This window comes from Mustela lutreola, chromosome 1 (genome assembly GCF_030435805.1).
Source record: "Mustela lutreola isolate mMusLut2 chromosome 1, mMusLut2.pri, whole genome shotgun sequence".
In the NCBI taxonomy this organism is placed as follows: Eukaryota; Metazoa; Chordata; class Mammalia; order Carnivora; family Mustelidae; genus Mustela; species Mustela lutreola.
Window position 1 is genome coordinate 261,752,406 of NC_081290.1, and position 21,894 is coordinate 261,774,299.

General features: G+C 51.4%; 1 protein-coding gene across 1 annotated transcript in view; it reads right to left on the minus strand.

The window, feature by feature from the left end:
* The window catches only part of ABTB2 (ankyrin repeat and BTB domain containing 2), a 177,798-nt gene extending 156,189 nt beyond the window's left edge, over positions 1–21,609 (minus strand). Inside the window, exon 1 of the mRNA XM_059139493.1 lies at positions 20,315–21,609. Within this exon, the coding sequence (XP_058995476.1) occupies positions 20,315–21,197 (883 nt within the window). The 5' untranslated portion in view covers positions 21,198–21,609. The remainder of the gene's footprint in view (positions 1–20,314) is intronic.
* Between the last annotated feature and the right edge of the window lie 285 nt (positions 21,610–21,894).

Here is a 21,894-nt window from a genome sequence, read left to right on the forward strand (position 1 = left end):
GAACAAAAAAGAGATTCCTTCCAGGTCTGGAGAAAGAAAGTGCCGCCGCCCCCCCCCCCCCCGCCCTCCCCAGGCTGCAAGGGACACTGGTTCTTTTTAAGTTTGGGAGCTTTTAAAAACACATAACCCGCCTCAGGAGTGCTCTCCACAAACATACAAAAGGGTCACTTCAAATAACCCAAGGATTGCTTAATATGGAAAAACTTAAAGCTTGAAAATCAGGTCCATAAAACGTAAGGAGTCGTGGAAAAACAACCCCATTTGATTTTGCACTCCTCATGCAGGAAAATAGATAGATTGTTCTCCTACTCTCTTTCCTAACTGCAGCCTGTATACCAGCCGTGTGTGTTTTGGACTCCTTCCCATCCTACCATGATTTCCTGTCTAAGTCTGGGTCCCATGGTAACTGCAGAAATCTGGCATCCTGGCCCCACACGCGATGACTGGCCACGTGAGGGATGCCAAGCGGGTATCTTCTTCCACAACAAACACATCCCTCTTCGGGTTCTGTGGCAGGGCTAGTCTCTTGCTCATAAACTCTTACTAATAAAGTCTTCGGTTCATAAATGGATCTCCCCACCCAGCCCATCTCAGCCACCTCACAGGGAAAGGAAACTCTCCTGCAGAATCAGAGAGCCTGTGTATTCAACATTCCATCCACTGCCCAGGGCACAGAGGCTACAAGGTTGCTGTGGGGGTAACAATTATCAATGGTCTTGCCACCAGCAAAGGCATCAAGCAGTTCAGTAAACCCAAGATCTCCTTTATGGGGTGGACGGATTATCCTTGGAAATGTGTTTCGTGAGAGTCCCAAGGATACGCTGATGGGGGCCACATGTTTCAGACATCCAAGGGTTAACCTCTGTTTATATTTCCAATCCCATGCAAACAACACCGGCTCCAGGGATGCGATGACCCTGTACCCCCAATTTGGATCGACAGCCGGGGTCTTCCAAGCACAGCATCTAGCAAACCGTGGTACAAATGCCTGTTTAATTCCTGCTTCCTGACTAGAAGCTTCTCCCTGAAGCGTGGGGCCCAGAATGTTTCACCTGTATTTTGACCCAAGACCTGACATTCTGTAAAGGTATGTACAGTGTCCTATGGGCAGACCTCGCCTTGGGCCTCACCACAAATTCACGGACTCTGCCTTCATGGCCCCCACTTTGCCCTCTGTTCGCTCAGGCCGCCCGCCAGGCACATGGTTCTACCTCCTCCCCCGTGAAGACCTCTCCTCGGGTAAGGACAGGATAAAAATCAATGGGGTTAAGGTCACGTTGAATCACACATCCTGAAAACAGAATGCACCCCCCCTTGCCCAAACTCAGAGTATTAATTAGTGTCTCCTCTTGGCCTCAGGAATTGAATGAGAACCCTAGAATTTTAGGCAAACCCAGAAGATCACTTGGCTTTTTGTTTTTGAGGAACTGAAAGATGGCTCCTCCCACAGCTTCTGAACCCTCAGTGACCACAACCCCTGGCATGTCAGCAAGAGCAGCACCCAAGGAGCCCCCACCCAGGGGAGCCAGTCCAGCAATGCCTCTGTTGATTTTGCTAATAGAACAAACAGACCCTCTTTGGGAAAAAGAGAGAGAAGCAAAATAGGAGAACTCGGCTTTCCTGTCCATTTCCTTTGCCTTATTAAGAAGAACTCTTTCAGTAAGAAACCCTGAAAACCACAGATGGAACCATCTCAGAAGGGTGTTCAAGGGGCCACAGGGCAGGGAAGGGCGTGCAGGGCACAGGAAACAGGCCTTGCAGCTAGCACGGAGGGGAAGACACAGGGGAGAACTCGGAAGTCCACCATGTCAACAGTCAACAATAAACAGCTTTACCTGATGAGGTGTTAACTGTTTTTTGTTTGTTTGTTTGTTTGTTTGTTTTTAAAACTATGTTTTTTTAATTTTTTTTTTTTTTTTTTTTAGGATTAGGCAGAGAGGCGGGCAGAGAGGGAGAGGGAGGAAGGCTCCTTGCAGACAGAGAGCCCCATGCAGGGCTCGATCCCAGGACCCTGAGATCATGACCTGAGATGAAGGCAGAGGCTTTAACCCACTGAGCCACCCAGGCGCCCCAAGTGTTAACTGTTTTACAAAGATGAGATACACATGGTATCTAATTTGATTCTCTTAACCCTACAACACAAGTACTACAATTTCACTTGCAGAAAAAGGGGGGGAGGGTCAGAAAGGTTTGATAATGTTCCCACCCCTAGAAGTTCTGCAACAGGCAACATGAATGGATAGGGACAAAAGTCAGGATAATGGCTACTTGGGGGCAGATGGCCAGGGCGGGAGGGTGGGTACCAACAGGGAAGGACCATGAGAGGACTTCCTAGGGTGGGTGTATTTTAGATCTTGAGCTTCCCTTGGGTCGATTACGCAGCTGCGTAAAATTTCATCAAGCTTCATGGAATTTAGGAATCTGTACTTTGTGCCCCTCAATTTAAAATAAGGAAAAATAAATAATGCCCATGCCTCCCAATGACATGGTGAAGATCTCGAAATTGAACCTTGGTGTCCTTAATTCCAAAACCCACACTCTCCTCTCCTTCATCAAATTCAGAGGGTGGCAAGATGTGAGGGTCATTGAGACCCAGATGCCACAGACCCAGAGGCACAGGACTAGGGTGTCTCCAGCACCCTCCATGCATCTCCTCTGTCAAGGGAAGGAACCAGGGGTAGAGAAAAGCCATAGGCAAGAGTTGTGACGCTGGATGGGGGCAATGAAAGCAGAGAGGTCTAAGATCACACCAAGACAAACACCATCGGCTCCAAACCAAACACTGCCTTCCCTTGGAAAGAAAATCTCCTGGAGAACACAAACGCTCCTAAAGTGACTCAAATGAAAGCCCTCATATCTGGCACAGCTCGGACAAAAAACAGCCCCGTCTTTGTTCGACTGTGTTAGACCCACACGGGAGCTGATGCCCAAGACCCGCGGCAAACCTAAAGAGCGAGGCCACGGAGATGACCCTACTGCTCCACATTCCCCACGCAGAGGCCGCTGGGGTGGAGGTGGAAAGGCGTGGTTCCTGGGCATTTTGTGCAGACAACAGGCCATCTCAGAGGGTAATCGTGGTGGCCTAGGGAATGGTCCAAGTGGTCCATGGTATAATGAGAGTTACCAACTACTGAGAACCCACTATGTTCTTAACTGCGGATGCACAGATTGGACGTGTGGTAATCCCTGGTGCAGGCCCATGTTTATTTTGTTGTGATAATGGGAACTCACCTCCAAAACAAAGCCAGAGCCTTGACAACCCTCCACAAGGAAGACACCAGGTCCTCCCTCCCCACACCAGTCATACACACCAGCCGGGTTCACCAGCCACGCTCAGGAGAGCGTTTATGCACGTTTCTTGTGCCCAGAGGTGCCCCTCCGAAACTGTTTCACTTAAAAACTTTGTTTTTAACTTGACGAATGTTGTATCATGCCATATGTCATCGTTTGAGGTTGGGTTTTACTTTCATCTATTACATTGCTACTGTTCATTCGACCCCTATTTTTCTTCCCAATTCATTTGTTACCAGCTAAGCCCGTGATTTGCTCACGTTTTTGCCTTTCACCTTTACACTACCATGAGGCAGGTGCTGCTCTTGTCCTCATTTTATAGATTAGAAAACAAAACAAATCAAATCGCCTCTGGGGTTTTCCCAACCTCACATTAAAAAAAAAAAAAAAAAAAGAATCACCTTAGCTGGGATTAAACCCAGATTTGTCTCTAAAACCTTTGATCTTTTCCACTGAAACACTCAGGATGTGCTCACATAGGAGTGGGTACCCTCATCAGACTGTGGGAAGGGTCCCCAACGGCCCTCACCTGTACCCCCAATAGTCACTGTTGCCCTCATGATCATCGTAATGGTTAACATACCAGACATTTATATGCCAGCTACTATCTTAAATGTCTTAGGAAGTGTAATTGCCTTACAACTGCCTTACCCTGCAACTACCATAAGGGGTAGGTAGTATTAACCCCATTTCACAGGCAAACTAAGGCTCGGAGATACAAATTCATCAAGGAAGGGATTCATCAAGGAAGCGGCGGATCCAGGCTTCCAACCCAGGCAGCACCCTCAGTCACAGGGCTGTCTGCCTCTCAGGCTGCAGAGAGGGACAACCATCTATCTAAGTAGCAGCAATGAAGAGGGATAGTGGCTGGGAGACCTTTGTGGAGTTTGCACCCTGGGCAGTGACTGTTCCACTCCCAGATCCCAATTGATTGATTTATTGAGGAAGGTGCCGACTCTACGCCTCGGTCCCGGAAGAGCTGCAAGCAGGGGCTTTGCACAAACAGGCTCAGCGGCGACTGGCATAAGTTTACTAGTGGCCGGTCTCAGTCAGGGACTGGGTCTGTAGATGGAAAGAACCAGGCTCCAAAAATCGGGGCTGGAGGGCCAGGGGCAATGCTGCGAGGAAAGACGGCATGGCAAACCCTTCTGGAAAATCTCGCACTCTATTTAGAATACAGAATTCTTATTTGACCTACTCTCAAGAGCCTAAGGGTTGGGATTAAAATCCTAGTGAGCTTCCAGCGAGGGAAGCCTTGGGCTTTTAAGTCTGGTCATTCTGACGTCAAATCCCACCCCTGCTGCCTGCTGTGTGTGTGTGTGTGTGTGTGTGTGTGTGAGAGAGAGACACTTGGCCAAGTCACTGTAATTGTCTCTCAGCCTCAGCCTCCTCATCTGGAAAGCGAAGATGAATGTGCCTCTACTTTATAGGTGGGCTTGGGGTTCCATGATATAACCCGTGCAAACCACTTGGAATCCTGCCCCATCTCAGAGCAGGCACTCGGTGAACATCAACCTGGCTTCTCATCACCTCAGAGCCTGGTCGAGAGGACGGAACGACAGAGCACCCAGTAAATGTCGGCAACGCCCCACCCCGCCCGCTCCCGCTCAGCCACACCACAGTGTTCACCCCGCTGCGCGGGGGAGACGCTGACGCACCGGCCACACGGGCCTGCTCTCTCTTGAAGGGGCCTTTGCCCAATGCATGCTCTGAAAGGTGCCTAGATCCAGGTGAGGATGGATTCACAAATCTGAATTACCTGAGGGGCCTTTAGGAAACAGTGTTCTGGCCCCACTGTTCTAGGTTTTTACTTACTATGTCCAAGGTGGGGCCTGGAATACTTCTGAAAGTGCCCCAAGATGTTTCCAGCCCCCAGCCAGGCGGAAATGACTGATGCAAGAACTGCCGCCATTTTAGGGCACAGGAGACATTTGGGCTCATGCTACAGGTATCTGGACAGACACCCCCTACCCCAACTGGGGTCTTTTGGCATTCCAGGGGCCCCCTGGAATAACAGAGAAGACCCTGGCACAGATAACTAGCAAAGCAACTATTTGCCAAGAAGGGTCCTAGTTACCGATTAACTGTGAGTGATGGGTCAATGCCAGGGAAGCCGCACAAAGGACAAGGGTTTGGTCAGCCTGGGACGGCCCATGCGGGGCCCAAGTTACACAAATGCCATCACGCTATGCAATATCCTGGCCTCATGTCCCTCCCTTCTTCTCTTAGAAGCGTCTGCTTGAAAGGGGTGCCTCCCTCGGTAGAACCATCTGCGGAAGGAAGGTAGGGCAACCACCCCCTTTGGCGGCACTTGGATTCCCCGCACTGAAATCCATCTCTCGTAACAACTGTGGTGACAGTTATTCGATTCCCTGCATATGGTTCCAAGTTATTTGGATTTTGTTACAAGTGGCAGATTTAGCACATTCTGGCTATGGGCAAACGAGTGGCAACTGCACGACGATATGGGCATTTCCCACCACAAATTCATCTTCCCGAACAAATCCAGCTCTGAGTCCACTGCTGGATGTGGCAGTGCTGGTCACCCATCTCAGCAGGAGGGAGGCAGGCTGCTGGTTACCCTGTGAGGACCTGACATGACCATTGCAGAGTTGCACTTTTTACCCCCGCTGTCCTCCAGAAAGGAGAGAGAGAGGAGCATCTCTTGCCCTCTCTTTTCTCTAAAGACCACATGGAGGCTCAAGATATACGAACTTGACCTAGCCATTCACTGGGAGAGCTGACACCCTCTGGGTCGCTTCTTCTGACCAGACAGATAATACATCCTCAAGCAGAAAAGGTGAGCCCCATGGGAAGTGAAAGCACACCAAATTCCATTGCCCGGAGGCAGTGACCGTGAGGATGGCCGGGAGCATGTGCCGGTGGCTGCTAGGTGCCAGGCACTGGGCTGGGGGCTTGGTTTGGCGTCATCCCATTTAGTCCTCAGAAAAGCCCTGGTAGGTTCTAGGATTGTCCCCATTCTACAGATGGTAAAATTGAGGCACAGAAAGGTTCCATAATGAGCTGTATGATCTGGGCAAGTGAGTAATGGAGTTGGTATTTGAACCCAGGCCCCCAGAGTGAGCACATATCTTCTTAGAGGCCTCTACCCATCAGAGAGGCCTCTCTTGGTCCTACTCTTCTCAAAGGACACTCCTTTCAAAGCCACCTTCCTCCCAGAGCCCACTAAGGGTTCTCAGGCTCAGGCCTCTTAGCAAAGATGCAAAAGGACCCCAGGTCCTGCAAAGTGCTAAAAATCTTAACCTCTTGGGTAAATGTCAAGTTCTAAGGAGCCATTGGCTCTGGCAGCAGCAGCTCTCCAAGTGGATACCAACGGGCCCACTTTAGGCAAAACGCCTCTGAAAAGAGCTCACCTCCAGTGGTGGAAGGAATAGGAGTTCCTGAAAGAACATGTGTTCAGAAGGGTCTTTAATTCAAACAAGCAGCCTCCAACTTCTGACAAAGGGCCCATCTATGATCCAGGAAGGGAGAAGAAGCTTGGAGAACTCTGCAGCTGGGAGTCAGAGCAGAGATGACCGCTGTGGTACCTGGGGAGCCTGTCTCCTGTCTCACCACCCGGGAAAGAAAACAGTATCTACTTCTGAAGGATACAATGTTGCTGCAGGGAGAAAATATACAAAACTTTGTAGCATGTGTGTGTTGTGTCAGGCATTCTAAGTGTTTCTTTCCTATTTCTTCATTTTGTTTAATCCTTACAAAAGCCCAAGGTATCTGAAAACCACACTTTCACTGACAAGGAAACCACTTCAGAGATGCTAAGTGACTTGCCCTAGGCCACGCAGTTTGGAAACCATAAAACCTGACCTCCTGTCAAGGGTCCAGAGGTTAGAGCCACAAGAATCAATGGCCTTCATCTCCACTTCCATGAATCTTCTTGTTTCTGCAAACAGAGAGCTTTGGAGAGGCTAGAGAATAGTTAAAATTTTGAGGCTTGTGAAAACCCAGAAAGCTGACCCCAAGTGACCAACCAATGACCCACTCTACTGGCCACACGTCCCCTAGAACTGTCTCCGATGATGGAGAGGCCTCTCATCTGCCTTGTCCAATATGGTGGCCACCAGCCTCTTGCGATGAGTGGGCACTGGAAATGTGCCTTGTGTGACTAAGGAAATGATTTTTTTTTTTTAATCTCATTGAATTTTTACTAAATTTCCATTTAAATGGCCTCACCCAGTTAGTGGCCTCAAACAGAACAGAACTTCTCTCCCCCACAGCCCAGGCCTCCAGGGCACCACACAGTGAAGGCTGTAAGAAAACTCACGCTTCCAGGGCAGGTCTTAGTGCAAATGAATAAAATAAAATAAATTCTTCTCACCCCAGAGCAAACACCATCACTATGATCTGGGAACTTTTGCAGCTGGAAGAGAGACATGACCGTTTCCAAAACAAACGGCCTCACCTCATTTTTTCTTCTTTTAAAAGAAAAAAATCAAATGTGCAGCCCCCTACCGTTAAATTACTTAGGAAAGGTTGTCACTTTTTCTGGGGACAAATTTCTTTGGTTTACAGTGACATAAAGGCTAAAATATGGTAGAAAAGAAAAGCCAGAAGAATAAACAAGAGGAGGCCCGGCACTCTCTAAGGTGTCATAAATCAAGAGGAAATAGACTCAGGGAGCTAGAAGCTTCCAAACATTCTTCCTCTTGAACTATTTTAAGCAACCCACACATACAGTCTCTCAGAGGTTATTTCATTCACAGCAACAGATGAGAAGCAATGAGCTTGGCAGGAGATCTCTTTAAACATGCAGAGAACCAAACACCTCCAACCACAGCTCTCAGGCCTGTCGGCTCGGCCATCCGGCCAAGCAAGGTCCCTATTTTAAGGCACTTACAGGACTCTGTTGTTCAGAAGCAGCGAGGGATGCTCTGGCCTTGCTTCTGTTCCTCTCACCCTCCTGGACCAACCTGTTCCTTTATCCGCTCGGGGAATCACTGTATATACTCCCTCCCCACCCGGGGACTCTGGAGCCAGACAGACCTGGGTTTGAATCCTGCTGGGTCATTTACCAGCTATGCCACTTAGACTTCTCTGAACCTCACGGTCTTCCCCTGTGCAAGGGGGGTAAGAAGAAGACATACCACTCCGGTGATTTTAAGAATGACATGAGAGGATAGAGGTGAGGGGCCTGGCCTTGGGGCTGGTACCTTGGAGAAGCTCCTATGAGGCAGGGATGTGCTGGGGGCCTGAGTTGAGAGTTCAGTCCATTGGCTTCTCTGGCTGGGAAGGGAACACAGCATGGCTACAGAGTAGAGAAGCGGGGGGAAGGCTGCCTGGGTTCGACTACAGTCTCTACTTCTCAGTGGCACGACCTTGGGAAAGTGACTTAACCTGGAACTCTGTTTTCTCCACTCAAAGATGGAATAAAATAGTACCCACCTAATTTACTGAAGGGATAAATAACTCTGTTATATCACTCGGCCCCTTCCGCACAACCTTAACAATTCAAGCTTCTCTTGGGTGTTCTCTGGTGATCCTTCCAGATGAGTGAGCCAAAGCAGCATAGCAGCGGAGTGAAGGAAAGTCACCATCCGGGGTGGGGCAGAAATGAGTACTCCAGAACAATGATTCTTTTACCACCAATACTCGCTAATGTCTGAGTGCTCACAGAGCACCAGACTTCCCAGGAACACTTCCCACATGGTCTGGGCCCCACTCCAGGTCATTTACATAAGACATCAGAATTCCTGGAGGTGGGGCCTTAAGACACACACACATACACAGGTGTGCATGTCTGTGTGTGTGTGTGTGTGTGTGTGTGCACTCATGCACGTGGGTTTAAAGCTCTCCAGGTGATTCTAATGTGAACCCAGGGTCAAGACCCACGGAAACAACCCAATGAGATAAGAACCATGATAAATACCCATTAAACAGGAGAAGAAAACTGAGGCTTAGTGACCAGATAACTAACTGGCAGTCAGGCAGTGGCGACTCTCTCATGTTCCACTTCTTGGCCACTCTGCGCCGTCATGCTCCTCAGGAGGAACAGGAGACCAGCCCATCCAAGAGGCACTCGGACCCTCCCACAGAGCCTTTCTCTGACTTCTCCAGAGCCCCCTCTGCCTTCTCAAAGCACCCAAGAAGGTTCTCTCTGGGGCTAAATTCCTGACTCAGATTTGACCTTCACGAACCCAAAGCACCTGAAATGGAGCCTCACTTTCAAAAGACCAAGGGGTACAGGCCCAGGGTCAGATGGATCCACCGAACACCTGGTCCGAATTAAACAGATCTTTTGTTAATGACAGGAAATGATAGGGTCTATAATCTTCATTAAAGCTGCTGGCTGCCCTTGAAGAAGCTAGAGAGCAAACTTGAGGGGCTCCTAAGGCCCTCAACCATGGAATTAGAAGACAAAATAAATCTCTCCTGCTGGAGGCCCTATCTGACCCTCCTGGACGGTGCCCACTAGCAGGTCAGACAAAGGGCAAGCAATGTTTCCACACATCCTTTGATTAAGAGAGTGTAAGGAGATCTGGAGGCCGACCTCCTGCTTGGCATCTCTACGCAGGAGTGTGGGACAAGCAACCAAACTCACAGGCTGACCTGCGGCTCGATCCGGCTTCTTCCGCACACAGCTGTTCCATTCTAAGAAATGACTACTCCCTCCTTTCAGGGGCTCAGACTACACATCTTACTGTCATACTGATTCCTCTCCCAAACTGTTGACAGAGCCCAAGGCTGTAACTTCAAAATACACCCACGAACTCACAACCTCCCTGCTGACTCCCAACCCAAGCCACCATCCTGCCTCACTTGGATTACTGCAAAAGCCTCCCAGCGGTCATGCTGTCTCTACCCCATCCTCGATGCTACGCTCTCCTTCCAACCTAGCAGAGGGGCTGACTTTGTTAAAGTACAAATCAGATTGTGTCATTTCTGTGCATTAAGTCCCTCCAGTGGCTCCCAGCAGACTCTGATTAACAGTCGAAGAGCCCCCCAATGGCCTACAAGGCCCGACCTGGCTCACCACCCCTCCACTGGCTCTCCAACCAAATCTCCCTGCTCCCCTACCTTCACCCCAGGCCAGCCACGCTCGTTTCCCGGAGCCCACCAGCCACCTGCTGTTTCCCCTGCCCAGATCCTTCTGCTCCAGCCGGGCTGGCCTCACCGTAATTCTTACAGCATGCCTCCCTCTTCCTCCTTACCCCTGGGCCTCTGTCCCCAGACCTGGGAGGGTTCTCAGCACACAGTAAGCCCTCAGCAAATATTTGTTGGATGAACAAGTAGATGCTTCCCAAACTCAACTCTTGTCCTGTGACCCACGGTCTGTCTCCTAAAGACCAACATGGTAGAAGGCACACAGGTCTCTCCTAGAATACTTGACGAGCACCCACAAGCCAGGTGGGGCTCCCTGGGATGGCTGTCCAGGGCCAGCTCCACCACGCAGTGTGCTCCCCTGCTACTGAGCTGGGTCCCAGCATCATTCTGGCCTGCCTGGCTCTACCCAGGAGGGTTATATCCAGATGGACAGCTGCAAGCAACCTGCCCGCAAAGTGTGTGCTCATGTACAGGAGCAACTTTTGAGGCTGTCTGTTCTGCCTCCTTCAGAACATTTTGTTCAACTTCAGCCTGGGGATTCGTCCGGGGGATGGGCTGGCAGGGAAGAAGGACGGTAAGCTGCCCCATTCACAGAGCCGCTCAAACTTTGTGGTTGCGGGGTAAACCGGGGTTCAGAACCCAGGCACCTTGGACTGCTGAGCTCCACATCCCAGTGCCTGGGGTTGCTGGCAGCCTGTCATCATCCCCCTTACTCTTTCCCTCCTCTTTGAAAAACCGGCCCTGCCAACTGCAACAAACAGCATTTAAAAATATCTTGCTGGATTATACAGCCCTGCTTTCTAAATTCCTCACAATGCCTGTCTCTGTCCCACATAGGAGAAACACGGGTGTAGCGTATTTAATTTTTTTTCCCCCTTAGCTGCTCCCCTGCTATAAATACCCAAGTCTGGGTAGGCGGGCCTCCAACACTGACTGCATGAAGTCACCTCGAGGGAGCCAGTCCCACCACAGTGCCGGCCCGCCAGGGTCTGGGTGCAGCTGTTGTGCACCGAAGTGCTAGGTTGGCCAGGAGGAGATAGAACTTATCCCTTCGATGGGGGTGGGCGGGGGGGTGGTTATTAAGATTTCTAATACATAATTGCAGTTCATCCCAATATGGAAAAGGCTGTTGTCTCATCCTACCACCCAGACAGGGCTTCAGAGAGCACGTCCAGCTCCATCCCGGGGTGTTTCTTTCCCCAGGATGCTAAGCACAGGGCTTGACCTTAGGAAAAAGATTTCACAGCGTCCTTGTGGGGTCTAGAAACATTATCAGAGACAGAAGGGCCCTTGGAGAATCTAGCCTGACCTCTTCACACCACAGATAAAGCAACGGAGAGCCAAGAAGACAGAGTGATTCACTCCAGGTCACAGAGGGGCCACGCTCCAACACAGAGCTTTCTAGATCCAAACCCTCAGCTCGCTGGACTGGACTGTCCTAGATGCTTGTGTACAGAGGGCTGCTTAGTGTCCGAGCTTTAGCTTGTGTTTATTAACAGTTCTCCTCACAGAAAATGCTGATTTTCATATTTTAAAAGATACAGACTAAAAAAAAAAAAATTGTTTTTTTTTTAATTTTTAACAAATGCTTGGCCTTGGTTTCAGGGATGATTTTCATGCACTGAAAGGCTTGTTTTGCCCTCTCTGAGTTCCAATTTAATCTCTCCCCACCCAAATCTTGTCTATCTGGTACTTCCAAGTTCAGTTTCCCTGTTTAATTTTCCCATTATGGACCTGAACCCACCCTTTCTCCTCAACTCACTGCTGGAAAAAAATGGACCCCAAAATCATTAACTATAAATGACTGTGTATATGTATATACATATATATTTCATTCAAAAGCTCTTTTTCTTACAGGAGAATTCCTTCACTGGGGTCAGGAAAGCACTAACAGCAGAGTTATTAGCTAGGCCATTGATGACCTACCACATTGTATTACTGTCAGTGGAATTCCACCAGGCCCTAGGGAGTCCAGTCCAGATGGCATGGAGGGATAACGTGGTTCCACCAGATCAAACATTTAATAAGACTGAAGTCTTTATTATCAATGCTCTGGAAAGGCCTTCACCAACATTGGAAGGTGACTAAACCTGAGAACTGACCCACTACTTTCCAGAATGATCAACGCTAAACCGGAAATTGAACCTATCCAATCACACTCCTGACCGAAGAAAGTATCTGATTCTGCTTTATGTCCCTCTCCAATCTCCAGGATTTGGAAACCCTGCCTTGGCAAGAGTCAATCCAATGGCCTCATTTAACAGGACTGTCAGCCCTGACCTTCACTTGGTACTGGCATTGCTTTGGCCCGAACTGCTCTGTTTAGGGCCCTGGGACGAAAGGCTGAGTCTGAAGCCAAGTTGAATGGGAGAAGCAAGATGAATGGAAGCCTGGTTCTTCATGCCCTCTCAGCCCAGGCCGGCTTGCTCAGTCTTCCCTCGTTCCTTGTACTGCTAGGACAAGGGACAGTGGCGGGGGCGGGGGATGGGAAGCGCGGAGAAGGGTGTGTGCTTTGCTGAGGCCAAGCTTCCAATCAACAAAAGGGGTAACGGGAGGTCTGGGGCTGTGGTTAAGATGTGCTGGGGGAGCAGACGCACTCGATTTCTGAATTATAAAAATGAGTATTGGAAAGCTCTCTTCCTGCACTCTGGCAGGCTTCTTAACATCTGGATAAAAGATGTGGGAAAGCTGTCCCTTTTTGCTGCGTTATCTGCCTTGTTCTCCCCATCCAGCATCTGAAGCTTCTGGCCAAGCGGGGTTGCCTGCTGTTCTCCAACACACACACTTCAGCTTCCAGGTCTCTGCGTCCCACGTTCCCTCCGTCTGGAAGCCTGTGTGCTCTTCACACTGCCTCCCCTTCCCTGCCCCAGACCTGCCTGCCCCAGTCCCACTAGTTCCCATACCACATCCTCACAAAGCAGCCCTCCCTCCCAGCCAGGCCTCCTCTTCCCTGCTTTGAGCTCTCTTGTCACCAAAAGCTTCCAGGTCCCCATCTATAGGGCAGATAGGACATCCACCTCTTAGAAGGGCTCGGAAGCAGAAGGGGACCAGCAGATGGAGAGCAATCAGCACCATCCTTGCCAACCAAAGCCAGCCACGCTGCACTTCCTTGCAAGGATCTGGGCATACGCTTTGCTTTCCCTACCAGACCCCACGCTCCCCGATAGTCAAGATCAATTCTTGCCCTCCTCCAACTTGTCTCCATTGCCCCGTCCACAGCCTGCTCTCAGGAAGAAGCCGAGTAATGAGGCCGGTGTGCACATCTCGGCTTACTTGGGCTGTGCTCCCTCGCCTTCTCCTCCCAGTTCGGCATGGGGTTCCGAACATGCTGCCAGAGCTGCAAAACCATTTAGGCCTTTTTTTTTTTTTTTTTTAAACAAGCAAGAAGACCACAAAGTATGTTTACATGACAGGCCAGCAAAACACAAAACACCTGCTGTCCCGTGGCTCAGGACTTGGCAACTGCAACAAGCGGGGGCCAATATCCATAGTGGAATTGCTCCCTGGGGCCAGGAGCCTGGCGTGTGCACTGCCACAGTCCTCAGTGCAGTGGGCCTGGCAGGAGCTCAGGGTGGGGAAGGGGGTCTGATCTCACTGCCCTGTGCCAGCCGGCTTTATCTTGGGAACAATCATAATGGAGCAGGGTGCGAGGGTGCTTTTTCCAGATTCCCTAACTTCCCTCTACCTATTAGTCACCAAGGAAATCCTTGTGGCTACTCCTTGTCACCCTGGGATTTGGGTCACGATCTCCCCCTGCACTAGAGATTCCCACTACAGCAAAAGCAAATAAGACTAGTACATTCAACATGAGTCTGCAAAAACACAGCAATAATTAGAATTAATATTTTATGCACCAGAGTACAGAGTTCCTTACAGGGGCTTTTATTAAATCCTCAGAGTCATCCTGAGAGGCGGGTACTGTTTCTCAATCCCCAGCGATTTTGCCCCCCAGGGGACATCTGGCAATGTCTGTGGATGCTTTTGATGGTCACGCTGGCAGCAGGGAGGGGAGGGAATGCTGCGGGCATCCTAGTGGGTAGAGGCCCGGATACCACGAAGTGCCCCACAATCCACAGGACTTCCTCCACAACAAAAACCATCCAGTCCCACAGGTCAGCAGGGATAAGCTTTGAGAAATCCTGTTAGAAGAAAACTAGGGCATAGAAGTGAACCTGCCCAGAGTCTCACAGCCTCTCAGGTAAGGTGCCAGGAAGGACCCCCAGGGAGGCCAACCCTGTGCTCTGCTCTTCACACTGACCCCAGCCGCTAGGCCACCCCGGGAGCCCCCGCTTGGCACCGAGGGCAGCGCCCCACACAGAAGAACCAGCCCCTCATTTTCCCATAGATCAACGAAGATGTGGAGCCACTGGCTGGAAGCATGGGCCCCAACTCAGACTTCAGAGCCAAAGCATTCCGGGGCCTGCTATGCAGGCTGCTTCTGTCCCCGGGCTCCCAGCACTGATATTTTGCCCCGTGAAGGCTGCATCAGGAAATCATAAAGGCTCTTCTGCCAACTCCAGATCCCGTGAGCTGAGCTCCCAGAGACCAGTGGCTGAAACGCAGGCTCCCTTGGGGTGCCTTTCCTACTGGGTTTCTTCCTGTCCTGAACTGACTCACCCTCCATACGAGTCTGGCAGCGGAGGCCACAGCTTTTCCATTGCACTGGGCTGACTGCTCACCAAGCAGCTGACCCTTGCCAGGCCCTCCCTGCCCCTCAGGGGCAGCAACCAGGGGTCCTTAAGGCCCATGGCACCTGTGGCATTCACTCTGGGACAGCCAGAAACACTGACGCAGAGTAAGGCAGACCCCTCTGGGGGCCCATCTGTGCCCAGATCTTGAAGCCTGGTTTTCACCATTGGTTAGGAAGACTCACTGGCCGAACCCATTTAGGGCGCCCGGACCCAGCAGGCTGCCAACCGATAAAATCTGTCATAAATACTGCTGTCACTAAGAGTTCGGTGGGGAGGGTCGCATATAGTTCCTCACACCTTTATTCCCAGGAAAAGCACGGGCCTAAGGCTTGGGCAATCCGGGGCCCGGTCCTGCCACATCTATAACCTCGCTGTGAATTTTGGGAAAGGGCCGTCCTGTTCCATGGATTTTTATGGGGACCCAGTAAGATCATGGATGAAAAATGTTTCAGGTGCTGCACAGAGCATGGAAGTGTGGAGATGGGGCCAAGCGTCCACCCCCATCCTGTCAGGCAAAGGCCAAGTATAGACAGTGGGACAGATAAGCACCAGCCCAAGGACTGGCACCAACCCCATGTCTCCGGCTTGCCTTGGAACTTAGGTGTCGCTCGTCCATCCCAGGAGTGTCTCAGCAGTGCCAGCCTTACTTCCTTCTCAGACGGGAGGCAGGGGGTCATCAAGTGACATCAAGTGATCTGAGCAAGAGTCATCAAGTGAGCTCACCCTCTGGGGCAGCTCTGGGGGCAAGGGAGATGTGGGGGTCCTGTTCTTAGGGGAACTGGCTACCTCCATCTCGCAACTCAGTCCTGCTGCCTATTAGACTTCTGCTGTGACACCCCCACTTTGGGCACTGCATCCTGAAGAGCTCCCCTGTTTACCTTAGAAATACAAATGACACCCCTCCATTTACATCTACTGCACAGCTGGCCTCGGGAACCCTGTGAGAAATCAGGGTATCAAAGGTTGAATGAGGTTCCTGATGCTTGGGAACTCCCCAAACGCTGCCTCTGTTCATCAAGAACTTGAAATTCTCTGCCACGATATTAAAATGGGGAAGACTCTTCCCCGGTGTCCAAGGATTTCAAGCAACTTTCCGGAATTAAACATCTGGCAGCAGAATCATTTATTTGCCCGACGAGTTCGTACAGAGCACCTACTATGCACCAGACGCCCTGTGGGGTCCCGGGGAGACGACGAGCTTACAGTGGGGTGGGTGAGACAGACCCAAGCAGGAAATGATATGAGCATATGCTCTGGGGGCTGCAGAAACACGGAGGAGAGGTGGCTCTCTCAGTCGGGGGTGGAGGAGTCAGGTAAAGCCTTCTGGAAAAAGCAGAACAACTCCACCTTGTTCCTCTAACTACTTGAGGCTGGGTTGCATTTCTCTGGCAGTCAAGGGGAAAAAGAAATAAGTTTTCATTTCCAAAGCTTGCTTTGTTCCAGTTTTACCAGCTCCCTTGGCTTCAATAAAACTGTCCAAGAGAAGCTGCCCTCCTCCCTCAGACTACCCAGGTGTGAAAACTGATTAAATACCAACTAGCGCCTCAATTAACTCTTGCCCCCTTTGTTGACGATCTTCAGGGAAATCTCCTTATCATCTTCTTGCTAACAGAGTCCTCCAGGAGAACGGCACACCCGCTGTAGAGGCAGCCCTGTACTTCTTGGTTGTAAATGACATGGTTGGGCCTTGCTTCTGATGATAAATAACCAAATAATTCAGACAAGTCCTGAGTCACTAGATTTTGCCTAGAGATTCTTCAATAGCTGTGGTACTGATACACTTCCTATTACCAGTGACATGCCAAAGAGGCCCTCCTTGGCTGTCATTTAGATTAGCTCTAGTCAAATTATCCCATTACCTTGCCTTTTTTTTTTTTTTTAAATAACATTTACTACTAAGGGTAAAAGCCCTGTTTGTCACTGGTTTATAAGCTTCATGAGAGGTGGACCCTCCTTCTCCCCTTAATCCACAGCACTTCTAACGCCCAGCAGTGGGCACAGGGTCAGTGCTCAGTAATACTTGTTGAATGAACTGCTAGCCTTTACTAAGCATTTACTGTGTGCTAAGATCTTTAAATCTATGATCTCACCCAATCCTCATACCAACCTCATGAGGCAGGTGCAGTTATGACCCCTCATTTTACAGATGATAATGCTTAAGAAATGTGCCCCGGGTCACTCTTATAAAGAGCAGAAGTGACAGAGATCGCCTTCCTTACCTCCGTGAAGGTGCTACTCTTGGGGACTTCCTGGTTACTGCTTTGGAGCAAGGACATTCTCAGCAAAAACCTCATTTCATATACAGGCTTGGAACTGAAGAGGATTTTCTCAAATGCTTTGAGCACTCATGAAAGCTTCGTAAGACAAACAGCCCAGAAGAAACCCAGGACTGAGTCTCAGTATCAGACTTACACGCAGGGATAGGAAAGAGCAGGCGCCGGCAGGGGGTGGGGTGGGGTGGGGTGGGGTGCGGGGAGCGAACCGGAGAAGTTTCTATTTTCTGCCAGCTCCGTGCTTATAAATACTACGTCCCATAAGGAAGCCACGGAGATACTATCCCTTAATGACACCGGGAACACGGACATCAATACCGAATGAGCAAGTGATAGAGAGCTCCTGCTGCTCTGCGAAGCGGAGATCATGTTGTATAAAAGCTACAGAACTTTTATCATCCATCCTGGGCTGAGCAAAACCATATTCACCCAGCACTCTGAGTAATGGCCAGAGTAGATGGATTAGGGCCCTTAAATTCCTGGTTGCAAGACATTAAAAGTTTAAGAGCCCCATATAGCTGAGTCAAATGCATGTGCCCATGCTGTATAATTAGCAGGCACAACAACAATAAAGCTATAATTGAAAGGGAAGACCAGCAGGACAAGAACACGAACCGGCACCCTCCTCCCAAGTGTAGCCACTTCTCCCTCGGTCTTCACCTGCGTAAACGGTAACCCTGCCGGCCTTGGGCTTCCGCATGACACAGGTTTGGATCTCCCATTCCTTCCCTGAGCAATTTCTGCTTCCTTCTGAAGTCAGCTTTCAGGCATAAGTAATTCACCGCTCCTCTACTAAACATTCCTTTCACTTTGTCTAAACAGACTTCATAAATCAACCTAGTTACTGCTTACGGAGGCCACCGGCAGGATCTCATGTATAAAAAATGAGCATCCGTGCTCCTAAGTGGAAGCGGAGGGTCGCCTTGCCTGCAAGAGACTTCCCAGGAGACCAGGGAAGGCACAGAAGGAGACGCTTGCTCTGGATGTCCAGGGAGCCCTGCTGTCTGTCACGTGGCATCCTGCCGTCTTGACTAGCACTGCTTGAGAAGGACTGTTTGGAGTAAGGGAGGAGGCTCAATGATGGGGTCAAAAACTCAGCCTGTAAAGAAATCCCAAGGAGTGATGATCCTAGATAAGAAATAGCATTTTGGGGTAAGCCCTTTAGTGGAAGACAGCTATGTTCTAGCAATTCCTGGCTACTCTGCCTTTTCAGGGGACCCTGGAGAGGCAGCTGTTCTTCCTAGCTTCAATTTGCAGTTGGAAAAACTGAGAAGTTCCTCTACCTGCTGGGTACCAGCTGAGCACGAAGGGCGTTTTTAGTTCTGTTTGGCACCTCTTTTTCCATTTTTTCCTAGTCTGGTCTACAGGCTCGGGGCCTCCATCTTTTCTCCTAGGGAGCTTTCCTTCTTTGAGCTCAGTCTGGGCCTCCCCCGCAGCCTAAAAGTACAGGATTCTCCCCTGGGCTATGATGGTGGGTGGAAATTCCCCTGCCCTCCACTTCCTCTCCTGGAGCTCATGTTCCCGGTGTTGATACCACAAACTCAGAAGGCAAAGCACCATTATCAGCTGTGACATCATCAGCACAGATTCTGGGCTGACCTCAACTCTGACCTCTGAGGAGGAAAATTAAAAGGCAAGTGCTCTTCCATTCCAGGCATCTCCTTTGGTGGTGCCAGAATTAAAACCCAAACCAAGGAAGGGCTAAGCAAAGTCATGCCGCTACACACAAACTATCTTCAAAATGAGGCTTAGACGTTAGCTGCCCTCCTTGGAAACTGGACTGGTAAGAATGACGCTGTTTCCTCTCCTCTGATGGCCAACAGCTTCAACTCTGGAACCTGCCCAGGCTCAGATTTTAGCTTTGTCGCTTAATGTCTGTGTAATCTTGGGTAAATTGCTTAACAATTGTGAGCCTTCGTTTCCCTATCAGTATAATGAGGATCATACTAGAGAGTACCTACTTAACAGAATTGCTAGGATTTCTTGAATTAATGTATGAAGTGCTAAGAATAGGGACTGACATACTGTTAAGTGCTCACTTTAAATTTTAGCTATTTGGATGTTCAACCATCACCCGCCTGACCTCTTCCACGGACTACTTGTTTGCCACCGAAGGCTGTCCCCAAAATGGCCTTCCAATCAGATTGCAAGGATGTCTAGCCATAGTACCATTCTAAATTTATGGTTTGCTGACTTCTGAAACTGGAGTCTGGTAGGCAGTTTGCTGTTAAATGTATGTCACACCCTCGCCTTACCAGGGTGAAGGTCAAGTGCTTCCCTTCCACCCTTTGCACTGAAGCCTTGTCATCCTTCAGAGAAGTGCAACTACCCAGTGTGGTTCCTTTCTCAAACTCCCCATCATGCAGTTGCCCATCCCCCATCACCAAGTTTACTGGGTCATCATTTCTTTTGGGAAAGCCCATAAGGTTGTGCATTTACTATAACACTGAGCACAGACAGTTAAGAACCCACCATTACTTTCCTGCTTCTAGGAGGAGGCCTGAAGTCCATCCTTGAAGCCTGCAAAGCTCAAGGCAGCTGCACCTGATCCTGGGCTTCCTGCTCCCTTCCTTCCATCCCACTTATACGAGGCTCAGGTCTTAAGAGTTTGTAGCCTCTGGCTGCTGCTATTGGGCTGGAGAGACTAGGGTCAGAGCCACATTCCATTTGCTCTGCTGCTGGGGAAAGACCACTAGAGATCCAGTCAAGCAAAGGTAAAGAGCAGCAGGGCAATCAGCTTCGTGAGAAAACAGGTTCAGGAATGGCTTGATCAAGAGCTTCAATCCCTAAACAGCATCCACATAGTGATGATGCCACGGAATAACAGGATGTAGTACATCAACCTCCAAAAGCCAGCCACCTGCAAGAACCAGCTAATGAATTCCATCCTCAAAACAAACGTTTTCTCCCAGGTCCTGGCACACTCACCAGCTTCGCCCTAGGAAATTCAGGGCAGGAATTCTCTCCCATCTGTCCAAGGCCTGAGGCCCGCACACTTACCATTGGCGTTCTTGCCGCAGATGAGATGTTCATAGGGCTGCAGGACACCCCAGAGCTCAGCGTCGTTGTTGATGACCATCTCCAGGGCCTCAGGGGACACCTCTCCGGCCCCGGCCCCTCCGCCATCGGGGCTCTGGTTGGCCAGCACCCTGGCCCGGATCTCCTCCACCAGGTTCTCCATGCAGGCGGTGAGCGAAATGGCCGCGTACTCGTGGATGCGCACGGAGATGCGGGTGTCCACCATCCAACGGAAGAAACGGCCCACCGAGAAGGTGAGGCCACAGCGCGCAGACTTGCCCCGGCGCAGCCCGTCGCCGGCGCTCATGCTGTACAGAGACAGTGCCTTGACCGCGGCCACCGCGCAGCTCTCGGCCAGCGCCCAGCTGTGCACCAGGCGCACGGCGCTCTGCACCTCGAAGCGGGTGCATTTGGCGTGCAACACGCTCAGGCGCTGCGCCTCGCGGGCCACGCGAATGAGCGCCCTGCGGAGCAGCCCCGCCAGGCGCCGCACCGCCTCGGCGGAGAATAGGGGCAGCCGCCGGCCGCCCGCGCCTTTGCGAAGCACCCGGGCCACGTCTCCCTCGGTCCAGGGGAACTCCTCCAGCTCGGGGAGGCGCGGGCAGCGCGAGAAAAGGTCGGCCACTTCGGGGTCCTCGGGCAGCACCGTGTTCACCGTGTCCCAGCTGTTGTGGCGGCTGTTCATGGAGCCGGAGTAGCACCACCAGGCCGCCCCACGGTGCTGCTGCGCCGAAGAGTTGAGCGCCTGCGAGTTGGACTTGGAGGACGAGAGGCTGAGTGAGCGGCACGAGTCCCCGGCCCCATACCCGGAGTCCAAGGTCAAGTCCTCCAGCGTCTTGAGAGTGGAGCTGTACGTCCCGGCCATGGGGAGCCTGCCGGCGGTGGCCTCGCCGAGCGAGGGGCGCTCACAACTCCATGCTCCCTTCCCCAAGTGGGCAGGAACAGGCTCTAGGCTCTCCGGGGCGCCCTCCTTCCGCTCGGCGGCCGCATCACCCGCCCGGAGGCCGCGGGAAGGTGGGCGAGATTCTCGGCGGCCGGGGCCCCGCGCGTCCAGCGTCCGACTCGAAGCTGTCACTGGAATGGCCCCCGCCGCTCCTCCGCGGCAGCCCCCTGGTCCTCCTCAGCCTCCCGCCAGCAGAGCGTCTGTCCTCCGCAGAGAAGGAATCCCGGGAGAACAGGGCGGTGGCAGAAGGAGGAGGCGGCTCGCGGCGCCGCGCGAGTCCGGGACCAGCCGGCGAGAAAGCGCTCAGCAAACTTCTGCGCCGCGCGGGCGGCCAGCACAGCTGGGTACCCAGCCGCCGCCGGCATGCAAATAACCCGGGGAGGCTCACCAATCATCGGCCGCGACGGGCAGGGGCTGCACCAATGATCTCCTCGAGGGGCGGTCACTATGCAGATTTCACGGGGCTGCGGGTGAAACCCCGCGGCGAGGGAGGCGGGGCTGGAGGCCGAGGGTCGGGTGCAGCGGCGGGGATGAAGGTGGAGGAGGGGGAAGAGCCCGCGAGCCCCCGGCAGCGCGGGGAGGTGCGAGCAGAGACCGGGAAAGGAGGGGTCGAACCGTT